Source organism: Dipodomys merriami, unplaced genomic scaffold, assembly GCF_024711535.1.
Source record: "Dipodomys merriami isolate MVZ:Mamm:240054 unplaced genomic scaffold, mDipMer1.0.p SCAF_48, whole genome shotgun sequence".
Taxonomy (NCBI): domain Eukaryota; kingdom Metazoa; phylum Chordata; class Mammalia; order Rodentia; family Heteromyidae; genus Dipodomys; species Dipodomys merriami.
Window position 1 is genome coordinate 12,028,488 of NW_027206046.1, and position 17,119 is coordinate 12,045,606.

Consider the following 17,119-nt stretch of genomic DNA (forward strand, 5'->3'; position numbering starts at 1 on the left):
ATGTCTTTTTTTGTTTGTTTGTTTTTTGTTTTTGTTTTTTTGGGGGGGGGAGGGGAGAGTCTGGTGGGCCTGAACTCGGCCTGGGTGCTGTCCCTCAGCTCTTCAGCTCAAGGCTAGCGCTCTACCACTTGAGCCACAGCACCACTTCTGGCTTTTTTCCTTTTTGCTTATGTGGTGCTGGAGAATGGAACCCAGGGCCTCATGCATGCAAGGCAAGCGCTCTACTACTGAGCCACCTTCCCAGCCATGCTATGTGTATGTCATATGCAGATTACTGCACCATTTTATATAAGTAGCACCTTTGAATTTTGGTATCTGAGATCCCGGACCTATTCCCCTATAGATACTGACCAATTTATTAATTATTTGCTAGAGCTGTATTTGCTAGAACTTCACATTTTACCTTTCTGCCACTAGTGCAAAATTAGATTACTTAACATTTCCACAATATCCAGAACATTTTGGAATTTAACAAAGTATATTTGCCTCATAATACCTGTTGTTTTTTTTAATAGAATTTGCATATTTGCATAAATCTTCAGAACTCTCAGAACTCTTGCTATAGCTGCAAGAGAACTCATTACTCCTTTGGATGTTTAGACCTCTCTCTTCTGCAGTCTCTCATTTACTACTTACTTATGATTTTTTTTCTATCATGCAGAAGTAAATTTTATGAGTATGAAAAGTTTTGTTTACTGTATTTCCAGCCTTGTTATTAGTAAGTTTTTTATTACATGTCTGTGTCTGTTCATTTCATCTGTCCCTTAGAACATCACACCACCTTTACAGATATGATAAGCTAGATCTTTTTGTTTTAAGTCTATGAAATAAATGTAAACAGCAGAGCCAGGCGCTGGTGGCTCACGCCTGTAATCCTAGCTACTCAGGAGGCTGAGATCTGAGGATCGCGGTTCAAAGCCAGCCCGGGCAGGAGAGACCGTGAGACTCCTATCTCCAATAAACCACCAGAAAACTGGAAGTGGCGCTGTAGCTCAAGTGGTAGAGCGCTCGCCTTGAGCTGAAGAGCTGAGGGACAGCGCCCAGACCCAGAGTTCAAGCCCCACAGCCGACAAAAAAAAAAAAAAAAAAAATGTAAACAGCAAATTACAGTAATTATGGGAAATTCTCTGAGTGCAGACATCATCCACGTATATGGGGAGGGGGAAGAGTGAATTATTTGTATATAAGTACTCTTTTGTCTTTGCCTGACTTACATGGTAGTTGTGTCTCAAATTTTGTGTGTGTGTGCTGGTCCCGTGGCTTGAACTAACAGCCTGGGCATTGTCTCTGAGCTTTTGTGCTCAAGCTAGAAGGTTAGTGAGCCACAGTTCTACAGTTCCACTTCAAGCTTTTTTTTTTTTTTTTTGTATTTAATTGGAGAGAACGGTCTCATGGACTGCCCTGCTGCTGCTGGCTTCGAACCATAATCCTCAGATCTCAGCCTCCCTAGGTGTGAGCCACCAGCACCCAACCTTCAGGTGTATAAAGCAGAAGGCCCCATTTTTATTTATTTATTTATTTTTGTCAGTCATGGGGCTTGAACTCTGGGCCTAGATGCTGTCCCTCAGCTCTTCAGCTCAAGGTGAGCGCTCTACCACTTGAGCCACAGTGCCACTTATGGTTTTTTGGTGGTTTATTGGACCTAAGAGTCTCATGGACTCTTCCTGCGCAGGCTGGCTTTGCATTGTAATCCTCAGATGGCAGCCTCCTGAGTAGCTAGGATTACAGGTGTGAGCCACCAGTGCCTAGCAAGGCCTCATTTTTTTCACTCATGTGCCTCAACAGGACACTGGAAGTTGTGTGGTTTGTGGGACACTTGTTATTTAAATGATGTCCAGCATATTACAGGATTTCTGGTATCTATTAGCCCTACCCTGTAAAAGTTAGTAATGGCTTGTTACTAGTAAAATTTTCATCTCCTTTTTTCAAAAATATCGGGAGCGTTTGTTGTAAAATATTTTTCCCAAATTTAATTGATGATGGACTTCGTGGCCTTTTCCCTCACATTTACCATTTGTTCTCTTACAGAAATAATATTTATGGAATGTTATCCTTAGATATGTTTTTAAAATGTCACACACACACGTGCGCGCGCGCGCACACACACACACACACACACACACACACACACACATCTTCCCTACCTTTTCGTTCTTTCTGCTTCTTTACATTTTTTTTTTATTTTTCTGATGTGGTCTTAATCTGCCTAAGCCTCCTACATAGCTAGAATTACAGACATAATCCACAGTGCCCAGCTTATTTGTTTAGATGGGGATCCCATTAACATTTTTTTTTTTTTGGTGTCGGTCATGGGGCCTGAACTCTGGGCCTGGGCGCTGTCCCTCAGTTCTTCAGCTCAAGGAGAGTGCTCTACCTTTTGAGCCACAGCACCACTTCTAGCCTTTTCTGCTTATGTGGTGCTGAGGAATTCAACCCAGGGCCTCATGCATTCAAGGCAAGTACTCTACCCCTGAGCCACCTTCTCAGCCCCCTATTAACTTCTTTGCCTGGGCTAGGCTCAAACTGTGATCTTCCCCATCTCTGCCTTTCAAGTAGAGAGGATTACAGGACTGATTTTACCACACCAGTTTCATCTTTTCTAATTTTGTCCTAAAATTGTTTAGGAACAAGTAGGTACTTTATAAAGACTTACATTTAGAAGTGAACAGTATCTGGGCACCAGTGGCTCACATCTGTAATCCTAGCTGCTCAGGAATCTGAAATCTGAGGGTTGCAGTTGAAGCCAGCAAGGGCAGCAAAGTCTGTGAGACTCATCTCCAATTAATCACCAGAAAATTGCAAGTGACACTGTGGCTGAAAGTGGTAGAGCACTAGCCTTGAGTGAAATAGTTTAGGAAACAGCACCCAGCCCTCAAGTTCAAGTCCCATGACTGACAAATTAGAATTAGACCAACAATTAGAATATGTGAAATGTGTTAATTAGTTTTGATACTTTTTTAGGTTGGATCCTTGGAACAAGCTATGCTTGATGCTCTTGTAATGGATAGAGTTGCATTTGTAAAACTTCTTATCGAAAATGGAGTAAGCATGCATAAATTCCTTACCATTCCCAGACTGGAAGAACTTTACAACACTGTAAGTGCTTGAAAAAGTATTTCATCTTTAGGAAATGTTATTTTAACTGAACATACCTATTTCTGTTGGTAATGTCTAGCTGTATTATATGGGGCAAAGGCATCCAGTTTTCTGATGAGTTGGTTGTATGACATTCTGAAACCTTTTTAAGTTTGGAGAGCTCTCCCTGTCACCACAGCCGTATAAAAAGTGATAGAGGTGTCACTGTGGCTTGATTGGGAGAGCACTAGCCTTTGAGCACAAAGAAACTCAGGGATAGTGCCCAGGCCTTGAGTTCAAGCCCTATAAGTAACCATTAAAAAAAAAAAAAAAAAGATACAAACGTAACAGTCCTAACTCCCTTTCCCTCTCTTATACTCATTAAAAGTAGCAAGTCAATATTTGTGATTGTTGGGGCTGGGAAGGTGGCTCAGTGGTAGAGCACTTGCCTTGCATGCTCGAGGCCCTGGGTTCGATTCCTCAGCACCACATAAGAAAAAAGCCGGAAGTGGTGCTGTGGCTCAAGTGGAAGAGCGCTAGCCTTGAGCTGAAGAGCTGAGGGACAGCGCCCAGGCCAAGAGTTCAGGCCCCACAACTGGACCCCAAAAAAAAGAAAGTCTTATTTCTTTTGAAGTTTTATGTCACTAGTCTTGGAGAGGGTAAATAGTGACCAGGCTAGTGGTATTCTTTGGTACCAATGCAAATTTCATTGAGCTGTGCTTTGAGGAACTGTGTCCCAATTCTTGCTTTTTTTTACTTCTCCTTTTTTCCCCCTAAGTCCAAGACTAGGACTCAAACTCAGTACTTGCAGCCCCTTTGTTCAATGGCTAGCACTCTACCAACTAAGGCATGCCTCCAGTCCCTCAATCCTAAATTTCTAATAACAGATTTTTGCAAACTGGTATCTGTCCAGCCATCCATTTGTGCCTGTTTTTCTTATTTTCATTCCTAATGTCTTTGTAATTAGCTAGTCATTCCTGCCAATCTCAGTACCACTTTTTTCAAAAATCTAATTTCTTTGTCTAGGTTTCTTTACCTACTTTGTAATGACATATTTTGCTATATCTTCTACTTTTTGGAGAACTTTGGTGACTCACCAATATGTATATAATAGCACTCATAATTTCAGCTGGACTTGCAGAGACTCTTATTTTGTCACAGCTGACTTCCTTGTTTGGCCTTCTTATTCTCCCCTCTGTCTTCATCTATATTGTCCACCAACACTTCTGAAAATACAGGGTTTTAAAAGAAGTACTTACTACTCATAAAGTATTGGACTTTTTCCTTCTACTAGCTTATTGAGGTTTTTATTCATTGTTTGCAGCTGAGCTTTGATGCCACTGCTTCCAAGATGTTGGTCTGGTTAAGAATAGTTCCATCTTGCTGGGCACTGGTGGCTCATGCCTGTAATCCTAGCTACTTGGGAGGCTGAGTTCTGAGGATCATGGTTCAAAGCCAGCCCGGGCAGAAAAGTCTGTGAGACTCTGATCTCCAATAAAACCACTAGAAAACTGGAAGTGGTGCTGTGGCACAAGAGGTAGAGCACTCGCCTTGAGCTGAAAAGCGCCAGGACAGCGCCCAGGCTGAGTTCAAGCCCCACAATCGACAAAAAAAAAAAAAGTTCCATCTTTCTCTCTGAGTTATACATTGCATTTGAAGGAGGTTTATATATTTATCACCTCCTGGATTTTTACTTTAATAGTATTTAGTGCAGTTACATTGAACTTGGGTAGCACTATGTTGTCTCTGGTTATCAGATGTGAAAATTAAGAGGATTGTTCATTATGCTGACAAGAAATTCCTCCCCGAAAATTAAATGAAAATTGACTATATTAGTAACACAAGTAATTTTTTTAATTGTATAACTCAAAGTTGTTAAGGTAATAAGTACTTTCAGCATGAATTATTAAAGTTTTAAACTTTTTAAAATTGTAAAACAAAGTAGAGATTTTTACAACAAAGAAGAGATATTCAAGCTTTTGTTAAGAAACCTTAATTTTAATAAAAATTATTGTGGATTTTTTTTGGGGGGGATCCAGTTGTGGGACCTGAACTCTGGGCCTGGGCGCTGTCCCTCAGCTCTTCAGCTCAAGGCTCGTGTTCTACCACTTGAGCCACAGCGCCACTTCCGGCTTTTTTTCTTTTTGCTTATGTGGTGCTGAGGAATCCAACCCAGGGCCTCAGGCATGCAAGGCAAGCACTCTACCACTGAGCCAACTTCCCAGCCCTTATTGTGGACTTTGAGGTACTGTTCAAATGCTTTTATTTATATGTATTGGCATTTACCATGCTAGAGTGTAAAAGAGAGATTTTTGAAATATCTGTTAATTTGTATTAAAATAACAATAATGAATTTATTACATATTAACATTTGCATTTTTTTGTGCATGCTGGGGATTATACCCAGGGCCTCAGGAAGTGTTCTGTCACTGAGATATACCCTAGTCAATAACACATTCTTAAAGAAGAACAAAATAGGTGAGGGAAAAAAAACGACATTTCTGCAAATGTTTTAATGCCTGGCTTCATTTAAAAGCAGTGGCATTTTCTTACTTGCCTTATGAAGAAGGCTAACATTTTTTTTTTTTGCCAGTCCTGGGGCTTGAACTCAGGGCCTGGGTATTTTCCCTGAGCTGCTTTCACTCAAGGCTAGTACTCTACAACTTGAGCCACGGCACCACTTCTTGCTTTTTCTGTGTATGTGGTACTGAGCAATTGAACCCAGGGCTTTCATGCGTGCTAGGCAAGCTCTCTACCACTGAGCCACATTTTTTTTTTTTTGGGTCCGGTCGTGGGGCCTGAACTCTGGGCCTGGGCACTGTCCCTCAGCTCTTCAGCTCAAGGCTAGCACTCTGCCACTTGAGCCACAGCGCCACTTCCAGCTTTTTTCTTATGTGGTGCTGAGGAATCGAACCCAGGGCCTCGAGCATGCAAGGCAAGTGCTCTACCACTGAGCCACCTTCGCAGCCCCATCAATTTTTTAACTTTTTGATAAAGACTATGTCTTTATCATTGTTGTAGTAACTCCAAAACAGCACAGTTTATACAAAAAGCTTTTTATATAAAAATGGAAATAAAAGAAAGAATGTTTTAATTTATTTTAGAAGAAAATAATGCTCAGTTCTTAATGTTTTCTCCCTTCAGAAACAAGGTCCAACTAATCCAATGCTATTCCATCTTGTTCGAGACGTCAAACAGGTAAGAAATTATTTTTTGAACAATTTTTTTTTAATTGTAAAGATACTATACAGAGGGTTACAGTTACATGAGTGAGGTAATGAGTACACTTCCTCTTGAACATTGTTACCCCCTCCATTGTTTTCCCCCTACCATCCCCTCCCTCCCTCCCTTCCCCAGGTTCTTTTTTTTTTTTTTTGATTGTGATTAAGTGATTACTTAATTTCCGGAAATCCACAGTATTGTGGAATAATGATGCTCATTTAAAGTCACAAGTTCATTCTAACTTTCCTGGAGCAAATTGTCTATCACAGTCTGTAATATATAACGGTGCTCACATGTTATATACCATATATGTGATCAGCAGCATGGGGATATTTGGTAGTGGTTCAACCAGATGAGTGGGAGTTCTTTGTTTCTTAAGTCCTGTTAGTTTTGTCATATCACCTAACATTTTGGATTTATCATCCACTTATCAGGGAGACCATGTACTGTTTGTCTCTTCGTTCTTGGCTTATCTCGCTCAACATAATTCCTTCTAGCTCCATCCATTTCCCTGCAAATGCCATTATTTTGTCATTTCTAATGGCTGCATAATATTCCATTGTGTATAGATACCACAATTTTTGGATCCATTCATCTGTGGTGGGGCATCTAGGTTGTTTCCATATCCTAGCTATTGCGAACAGTGCTGCAGTAAACATGGAGGTGCACGTGTCCTTGTATATTGGTTCCTGTTTGAACAATTTTTTTTTTGTTAAATCACTTATACATGATTTGTTTACAAAAAAAAAATTCAAATTACCAGGTTAGAAGTGTCACTGTATTCATAGAACACCAGCCAATGAGTGATCAGAGAGTTGGAGTCCTGATCTCAGACCCCCCCCCCAAAAAAAAAAAAAAAGCATTAAAATGACAGCATTTTGAACAAGGTAAAATAAGGGTGTAACATTTGTATTAACAGAAAAGTAGAGTATAATATATCAAAAACAAAAAGAAGGGCTGGGAAGGTAGCTCAGTGGTAGAGTGCTTGCCTTGCATGCATGAGGCCCTGGGTTCGATTCCTCAGCACCACATAAGCAGAAAAAGCCACAAGTGGTGACTTGGCCCAAGTGGCAGAGCGCTAGCCTTGAGGTGAAGAGCTGAGGGACAGCGCCCAGGCCCAGAGTTCAGGCCCCACGACCAACAAAAAGAAGAAAAAAACAAAAGAAGCTGACAAAAAATTAAGCAACAGAGAAGTTTATGAAATGAATACTGATTGCCTAGACTTCTAGTCATCCAGATAGAATATGATAGATTTTATGATGTTTATTGATCTATAAACGGAAGATCATTGAGATTGACTTTCAGCAAAACTTGTTCACTAGAAATTTGTCCCCTTGTAAAAGATAGTGAATAATGAAATAGAGGGTTACAAAGTGGTGATCTAAATGGCTGAAAAGCGGAAATACTTCTCTTCTTTAAACCTTCTAGCACTGGTAGTGACTGAATTCATTGTTACAGTCTAAAGCTAGTCCACGGCCACTAAGTTGATTCTGTTCTTCTGTTCATATTCTTTGTGAATTAATTATTTTAAATGTGTCTGCACGGGTGGTTTACAATAATCCTAACTACTCAGGAGACTTAAGATCTAAGCATCGGGAAAGAAATGTGGCTTAGTATTAGAGTGCCTGCCTGGCATGCATGAGAGATCCTTGGTTCGATTCCTTGGTACCACATAAACAAAAAAATTAAATAAAATTATTTAAAAAAAAATCTGAGGATCATGATTTGAAGCCACTCTCGTCAAGAAAATTTTGTGAGATTTTATTTTCCCGTTAACCTAGTGGTTTTTAGTAAAAGCTGGCTTAAGTGGTAAAACTCTAGCCTTGAGTGAAAAAGCTAAGGGACAGTGCCCAGGCCCTTAGTTCAAACTCTCATACTAATACAAAAAAAAAGAAAAGTTTTAAACTTTGTCACCAATTTTATAGTCAGTTAAATTACTGGTATCCAATACAGATTTACTTTTCTTTATGAAACAGTATTCATCTTGGTTAATTGAGGTGGGTAGTGGTCGTAGTTCATGCCTATAATCCTAACTACTCATAGGAGCGCTTCAGCTCAAGGCCTAAGCTCCAGTGCCACTTCAGGTTTTCTGGTGTTTAATTGGAGATGAGTCTCACAGACTTTGCTGCCCGGGCTGGCTTTGAACCATAATCATTAGATCTCAGCCTCCTGAGTAGTAGGATTTCAGTCATGAGTCACCAGTGCTTGGCTAATCTCTTCTTGAAACAAACATTTCTCATTTTGAAGAGTAGACCTGCATTCTTGTGGGCATGGCATGTAAAAATTATAGAATATTATATATCTGTTGAAAATTGATTTTTTGTTTCCAGGGAAATCTTCCTCCAGGATATAAGATCACTCTAATTGATATAGGACTTGTTATTGAATATCTTATGGGAGGAACCTACAGATGCACCTACACTCGGAAACGTTTTCGGTTAATATATAATAGTCTTGGTGGAAGTAACCGGGTATGTAAAATTTTGGGGGGAAGCTGGTATGTGTATTTTGGAGTTAATCCACACATCTTAGGATGTGAAAGTGATCTAGCTGCTTCTTCTGCTACCTGTGATCTCTAGGTTGATTGTGGTGATCTAGCTAGATAGACGTTTCCCCTTGTATCTTTCTCTGCTGAAGCTGCCCCCATGGCTAGAACCTCCAGATAAGCTCTCAAAGTCCCTTTGTAAGAGAATGTAAGACACTAGCAAATGACGTGCTTCATGTTGCTGTCTGCCTAACTTGTACAGAAAAATAGTAAAAAGTTAACACATACAATTTGGATGTTAGTTAAGAGGTTATAGGGCTGGCTAGGATGTAATTAAGTAGTAAAACATTTGGATATTTTGTATGAGCATTTAATTTCAATCCCCAGCAACTCAAACAATTTAGAAAAAGAGCTACTTACGTTAGGTGACTGGGTATAGTGGTTCATACCTGTAATCCCAACTGCTTGGGCAGTAGAGATAGGACAGTCATATTTCAAGGCCAGCCCAGGTTAAAAAAAGTTAGTGAGACACCATCTCAAAGAATAGCTAGATGTGGTGATTCACAACTGTATTCCCAGAAAAATTGTAGTCTGAGGCCAGCTCGACAGTTAGTAAGACCCTATCTGAAAAATAACTAAAGCAAAAACGGATTGGAGAAATGGTTGTAGTGGTATAGTGCTTGCCTTAAGGCCCTAAGTACCGTAAATTAAAATAGTGATTAAAAGTAAAATTTAAGAGATTGCAACCAAGAGGCTATTAAAAATATTTGATGTAAAAGGATTATTTGAGTCTACCCTGGACTATATAATGTAGTAGAAAGACCATGTCTCAAAAAAAAGGGGGAAACAAAAATGAAAAAGCATTTATGATCAAAATCTTAAATCCTAAATATTTTGTTTTTGAACTTATCCAGACATTTCTTCATTTATATCTTGAATTTTATAATGTGTCTGTTACCAATCTGTGTAGCAGATTTAAGTCTATAAGTGCTAATAAGCTTTCATTTTCAGAGATCTGGCAGAAATGCTTCCAGTAGCACTCCCCAGTTGCGGAAGAGCCATGAATCTTTTGGCAATAGAGCAGATAAAAAGGAAAAAACAAGGCACAATCATTTCATTAAAACAGCACAGCCCTACAGACCAAAGGTATATCTGTTTATATTTTTCAAAGAGAATAGGTTTATTTAGTTCACCACTTGTATTAATGTAAATAATACCCTTTCTAGATTTTGACTTTGTACTTTATTTAGTATTATTAAACAAAAACTACTTGTTTTAATGAGAATTATCTTTTGATTTGGAATAGTTGAGTGTGTGTGTGCATGCAACATGTGTGTGTATGTACACATATGTACATGTATATATGCACTTGAATTCAATGCCTCTTATTCCTGCGTAGCTTTTTTGCTCAAGGCTGATGCTCCATTTCTTGAGCCATTCCTCATGAAGCTCTCAGCTATGACTGCCCATGCTGGCTTTGAACCTTGATTCTCAGATCTCAAGCTCCTGATTAGCTAGGATTAGCTAGGATTACAAATGTGTGCTATTGGTGCCCAACTAATAATTCATATCCTTGAATCTTCATATTTTACATGCACATTCTTTAGGAACTAATGATTCTATTAAGCTTTTCATATTTAGGTCAGATGTGTTAACCGAATTTAAAAATTTTAACTGACTTGTTTTATTAAGTTTTTAATATACACAACAAAGGATTACTTAAATTTGTATTCATTAAAATTAAATTTTATCTATAGTAATTGAAATAGTGTGCTCTTCAGTTTATGAAATTTTTAGTATAGGCCTTTTTTGTTGAAATGGTATTTTAGCAAAAATGGATTAAGAAAAGAATATCCTATAAAAATTTTACACTAGCTGGTGGCTCACGCCTGTAATCCTAACTACTCAGGAGGCTGAAATCTGAGGATCGAGGTTCAAAGCCAGCCTGGGCAGGAAAGTCTGTGAGACTTTTATCTCCAATAAACCACTAGAAAACCACACGTGGCGCTGTGGCTCAAGCGGTAGTTTGCTTGCCTTGATCCCCCCCAAAATTTACACTAACATGAATGTTGCATGACCTTACTATAATGAGCCTTCAACGTTTATTTTCCTTTGAAGATTGATACAAGTATGGAAGAAGGAAGGAAGAAAAGAACCAAAGATGAAATTGTGGATATTGATGATCCAGAAACAAAGCGCTTTCCTTATCCACTTAATGAATTGTTAATTTGGGCTTGCCTTATGAAGAGGCAGGTCATGGCCCGCTTCTTATGGCAGCATGGTGAAGAATCAATGGCTAAAGCATTGGTTGCCTGTAAGATCTATCGCTCAATGGCATATGAAGCAAAGCAGAGTGACCTGGTTGATGACACTTCAGAAGAACTCAAGCAGTATTCCAAGTAAGTGCTGTTTTATCCTCTCACAACCTAAAAATGCTAAACGATGTTTGAGTGAATGTAACAGTGCTATGTACACAATGAGAGAAGAGAAGAGAAAATGCATATGTATGTGCAATGCAGGTGGGGTCAGTGATGGGGCTTGAACTCTGGGCCTGGGCAATGTATCTTAGCTTTTGTGCTCGTAGCTAGCACTCTACTACTTGGAGCCACAGCTCCACTTCTGATGGTTATTTGGAGATAATCTTACATACGTTCCTGCCCAGGTTGGCTTTGAATCAAGATCCTCACATCACAGCCTCCTGAGTAGCTAGGATTACAGATGTGAGTCATTGGTGCCCAGCCTGCATCATGTCTTTGTTGTTCTTGTTTTGTTCTTTTAGTTGGGAAACAGCCAGTTTTAGTGGTGCACATCTGTAATCCCCTCTATTTGGGAGGTAGATTAATAATCTACCTTTGAACCCTTTCAAAGCTCACCCAAGCAAGACCCTACCTAAAAAACAAATTTAAAAAACCAAAAGAGGCATGACTTAAGTGGTACAGGACTTATCTAACAAACAAGAGGCCCTCAGTTAATCACTGGTACCACCAAAATAATACTAATAGTCATACCTTATTGTATTCCTTTTTGTAATTTAAGAATTGAATATTTCGGCAAGAAAGCAAAATATGCCAGAAGAGATAGTTTAAAATTATAGCAACTAGAGTAAGAATTCTGTTTGGAATGGTAAGGAAAGGAAGTCAATTTAGAGGTATATGGTAATCTAAGGAAATGAACTACATTCCAACCTAGGAAGACAGTTGGAGTGATAGAATCACATACATAGAAGAATAAAGTAGTTCCTGTGGTTAACAGTTTACTTGGAGAAGCATTATCAAAGTATTTTGTGTGTGTGTGTGAGAGAGAGTGAGAGTGAGTGTGAGTGTGTGTGCTCGTGCGCGTGTGCGTGCACGCATACTTGTCCTGGGGCTTGAACTTAATGCCTGAGCACTCTCCCTAAGCTATTTTGCTCAAGGCTAGTGTTCTACCACTTGAGCTTTTTAGTGGTTAATTGGAGATAACATTCTCATGGATTTTCTTGCCCTGGCTGGCTTTGAACAGCAATATTCAGACCTCAGTCTCATTAATTAGAGATTAGAGCATCACGAACTTTCCTGCCTTGGCTGGCTTTGAGTCTCAATCCTCAGATCTCAGCCTCCTGAGCAGCTAGGATTTCAGGCAGAGCCAACACTGCCTGGCAGGATTATCAAAATACTTGAAGATGTTTTATAATAGACACTTAGATCTTGTTGTCCCCAAGTGGGTTGTTTTGGAAATGAACAATTTATATTGAAAATAACTTGAATAAAGATCCTGGGATTACTTAGTGTAGAGTTCAGACTCATATTTCTCTTGATTAGGTTAGTCCCTGGTCCCATTTTTTTTTCTTTGAAATAAGATGTAAAGACAATGAATGTATCATTGTCAGTCTTGTCTCCAACAAAACTGTATATACAGTGTTCTTTAAGACCAAGAGAAAGGATGCTGGGTTTCACCTTTTCAGTCTTTTTTTTTTTTGTCTTTTTTTTTTTTTAAAAATAGTGATTTCCATAGTCATAAATTTCTGAACACAGAGCTATCATAATTCTAATGGCTCATCGTTCCATAAATAATACTGGAAAATATCAAAAACTTTTAAGATTATAGAACTTCTGAGGGATGAAGCTCAGTTGAAGAGTGCTTGCATGCATGCTGAAGGCCATGGGTTCAATTCCCAGCACAAAACAAGAGAAAACAACAAAGAAACCCCACTGCAGTTTGTTAACTTTAGTATACTTTGGTCTTTATCTTTTGTAGTGATTTTGGTCAGCTTGCAGTTGAATTACTGGAACAATCCTTCAGACAAGATGAAACCATGGCTATGAAATTACTCACTTATGAACTGAAAAACTGGAGTAATTCAACCTGCTTGAAGCTAGCAGTTTCTTCAAGACTTAGGCCTTTTGTAGCCCATACCTGTACACAAATGTTGTTATCTGATATGTGGATGGGCAGGCTGAATATGAGGAAAAATTCCTGGTATAAGGTACACTTTAGAAATAATTTGACTTAATGTATGCAATTAGATATAAAGAATAGAGGAATATATATGCATGTATGTATACATGTATATGTACATATTGTTTCATATTCATATATTTACCTATTGTGTGTGTTTATAATAAAACACACTTTATTCAAGTGTGTTTAGTTATTGGCCTTCTGTGAATGAGAAGTATGAAGGCAAAAGATGTTGGGGAATGTTGACATTAAATGTAGCCATGAAAAAAGTTACTGCCTTATGAAAGGATAATTTAAATTCTGAGCATATGGATGATTGTATCCATATACCCATAGTTGTGGTTAAGTATACACATATGTTTAGTGTTAAAAGTCAAAAGTTTGAAAACAATGGCTGGTCTTTTCTTTTTTTCATAATAAGAGATGATACTTGAAACTTCCTTTTTTATTCTCTTACATCATTACATCTTAGATCTCTTACATCATTCTCTTATAGAAATGTAGTAGGAAGCATAGTTTAAGTTGTTGTAAGTGGATAACAAATATCTTCTACTGAAAATAATGATGAAAAAGTAACAAAGCCTCTTGCACAATTGTGATTTGTTATGCTTTTAAGATTTTGCATGTAAACTGGGCACCTGTGGCTCACACCTGTAATCCTAGCTACTAGGAGGCTGAGATCTGAGGATTACGGTTCAAAGCCAGCCTGGGCAGGAAAGTCCATGAGACTGTTATCTGCAATAAACTACCAGAAAACTGGAAGTGGCACTGTGACTCAAGTGGTAGAGCACTATAGCCTTGAGCTGAAGAGCTCAGGGACAGTGCCCAGGCCTACAGTTCAAGCTCCACGATCAACCAAAAAAAAAATTAAAAAGATTTTGCAAGTAATATGTAATAAGCAATATATTTATAGAGGTGGGAACATATAAGCTTGGCTTAGTTCCGTCCCCATTGCTAACTTCTAAAATGAAAAATACTAACATTTTAGTTATAAATGGAAATACAAATCATGTTACAACATGGAGCACTTACAAAGAGATAAGAGATAAAATGAAGTACTAGCACCTTTAAGCATCTTGCTTAAACAAAAAATATATTTTCTGTGCACAATGTAACCTGATTTTATTTAGTCTATAAGTGATTAAAATATTTGGGGCTGTCAACATTATAACATAGTTAAATCTGGCCCAGGCATGGTGGCTCACACATCTAATCCTAGCTACTCAGGAGGCAAAAATTCATGAGACCACATGTAAAAAAAACTGACCATGATAGTGCACACCTGTCATCTCAGCTATGTGGGAAACATAAATAGGAGGACCCTGGTCCAGGCTGGCCTAGGCATAAGCAATGAAACTATTTCAGTAACAACACACACACAAAAAAAAGATGTAAGGGGAGTAGCTCAAGGGGTAGAGTACCACCTAGCAAAACAAAACTTCTAAATATATTATATAAAAAAAAAAATTCATCCGGGTGCCGGTGGCTCATGCCTGTAATCCTAGCTACTCAGGAGTCTGAGATCTGAGGATCACGGTTCAAAGCCAGCCCAGGCATGAAAGTCCGTGAGACTCCTATCTCCAAAAACCACTAGAAAACCGGAAGTGGTGCTGTGGCTCAAGTGGTAGAGCGCTCTCCTTGAGCTGAAGAGCTGAGGGACAGAGCCCAAGCCCAGAGTTCAAACCCCACGACCGACAAAAAATAAATTCATTTTGCCCCTATACTTCTACAGCAAATGGCTAAACAATCACAGGATAACTTAATCTAATGATTTTTATTGTATTTTCAAATGTCATTTATGTTAAAATGCAAATTTTTCTGTTTCTGAAAATTGTAGGTCATACTAAGCATTTTAGTTCCACCTGCCATATTAATGCTGGAATATAAAACCAAGGCTGAAATGTCTCACATCCCACAATCTCAAGATGCCCATCAGATGACAATGGAAGATAGCGAAAACAACTTTCAAAACATAACCGAAGAGATCCCGATGGTAAGAAAGTGACATTCCATTGTAAATATGTTCATTGTGAATCAGTATACAATAAATATATGTATGTATTTTTATTTTTAGGAAGTGTTTAAAGAAGTAAAGATTTTGGACAGTAATGAAGGAAAGAATGAAATGGAAATACATATAAAATCAAAAAAACTTCCAATCACACGAAAGTTTTATGCCTTTTATCATGCACCAATTGTAAAATTCTGGTTCAACACGGTATGTTTTTAAATTGTATGTGCATGGTTTTTGTCTTGTTTTGGTGCTAGGGGAGAATGATGGTTTTTAAAGGTCTGTTTTAGGAAACCTTTGGTCTAAGAGTCTATACTCCTAATCTTGATCAATAAAAATATATTTTTTATTTAGAATAAGTTTGGCTTTCTTTCACATCCACCTTACTAAGTTCTAGAATGACATATTAACATAATTTTTTTTTTTTTTTTTTTTTTGTCGGTTGTGGGGCTTGAACTCTGGGCCTGGGCACTGTCCCTCAGCTCTTCAGCTCAAGACGAGCGCTCTACCACTTGAGCTACAGCGCCACTTCCGGTTTTCTGGTGGTTTATTGGAGATAGGAGTCTCACGGTCTTTCCTGCCCGGGCTGGCTTTGAACCGCGATCCTCAGATCTCAGCCTCCTGAGTAGCTAGGATTACAGGCGTGAGCCACCAGCGCCCGGCTATACTAACATAATTTTAACTGGAAATAAAAATGTACTGAACAGATAATTTATAGCAATAGGTCTTTCCAAGTGAGTAACAAATACAAAAATATAGAAATAATGCTGAAAGATTTACCAACAGAAGCTGTTTTTTTTTTTTTTTTTTTTGGCCAATCCTCTGGCTTGAATTTGGGGCCTGGGCACTATCCCTGAGCTTCTTTTGCTCAAGACTAGTGCTCTGCCACTTGAGCCATAGCACCACTTCTGGTTTTTTCTGTTCATGTGGTACTGAGGAATCAAACCCAGGGCTTCATGCATACTAGGCAAGCACTCTACTACTAAGCCACATTCCCAGCCCCGTCTTTGTATCTTATAATGCAAATAATATAAGGAAGTTTCTTAATAGTTCTATTTGCAGTGCTGATGATAATAAAGAGTATTAATGATGTGCTTGATTACCTGCTATATTGTTATATTGACTTTTCTCTCACTGTATAGAAAAATGAGTTACTGGCATACTACAGAGCATATACGCATGGGGGAATGTCAGAATGTGTTGTATAGTTATTATAAACTTCTAGTTGGCTCTTTATGTCAATCTCTCATTCTCTTCAAAGTGGACATGCTATATGATATGCATGATTATCAGCCCCCACTTTGAACCAGGGAATGAGTCTTAAGTGAAGGAGCTTTGGACTCCCTATTCCCAGGAAAGGTCTCTCCATGTTTCTCAGTTGTTTTTATTTTTGTCTTTTTTTTTTTTTTTTTTTTTTTGTCGGTCATGAGGCTTGAACTCTGGGCTTGGGCACTGTCCCTCAGCTCTTCAGCTCAAGGTGAGTGCTCGCTCTACCACTTGAGCTACAGCACCACTTCCTAAGTTGTTTTTATTTTTATCACTATTGAACAGTTGCCTAAAACTACAAATGGCTTTGTGCTAAGCTAAGCATTTCAGAATTTGTTACTTTAGGGCTGGGAAGGTAGCTCAGTGGTAGAGCACTTGCCTTGCATGCATGAGGCCCTGGGTTCAATTCCTCAGCACCACATAAGCATAAAGAAAAAAGCTGGAAGTGGCGCTGTGGCTAAAGTGTAGAGCGCTAGCCTTGAGCTGAAGAGCTGAGGGACAGCGTTCAGGCCCCACAACCGGACCCCCAAAGAAACAAAACAAAACAAAAACAGAATTTGTTCCTTCAGTCATTGTTTTCTCACTCCCTCTCATGCCCATTAACCTGAGACTAATTTGTCATT

At 38.8% G+C, this 17,119-nt stretch overlaps 1 protein-coding gene across 2 annotated transcripts in view; it reads left to right on the top strand.

Annotated features, from left to right (window-relative positions):
- Trpm7 (transient receptor potential cation channel subfamily M member 7) overlaps nucleotides 1–17,119 on the top strand; it is an 84,118-nt gene that overhangs the window by 31,885 nt on the left and 35,114 nt on the right. For both annotated transcript variants that reach the window (XM_069995422.1, XM_069995423.1), the window contains exons 12-19: nucleotides 2,962–3,096; nucleotides 6,220–6,273; nucleotides 8,628–8,768; nucleotides 9,794–9,928; nucleotides 10,901–11,181; nucleotides 13,016–13,244; nucleotides 15,057–15,212; nucleotides 15,294–15,437. In XM_069995422.1, the coding sequence (XP_069851523.1) occupies nucleotides 2,962–3,096; nucleotides 6,220–6,273; nucleotides 8,628–8,768; nucleotides 9,794–9,928; nucleotides 10,901–11,181; nucleotides 13,016–13,244; nucleotides 15,057–15,212; nucleotides 15,294–15,437 (1,275 nt within the window). The remainder of the gene's footprint in view (nucleotides 1–2,961; nucleotides 3,097–6,219; nucleotides 6,274–8,627; nucleotides 8,769–9,793; nucleotides 9,929–10,900; nucleotides 11,182–13,015; nucleotides 13,245–15,056; nucleotides 15,213–15,293; nucleotides 15,438–17,119) is intronic.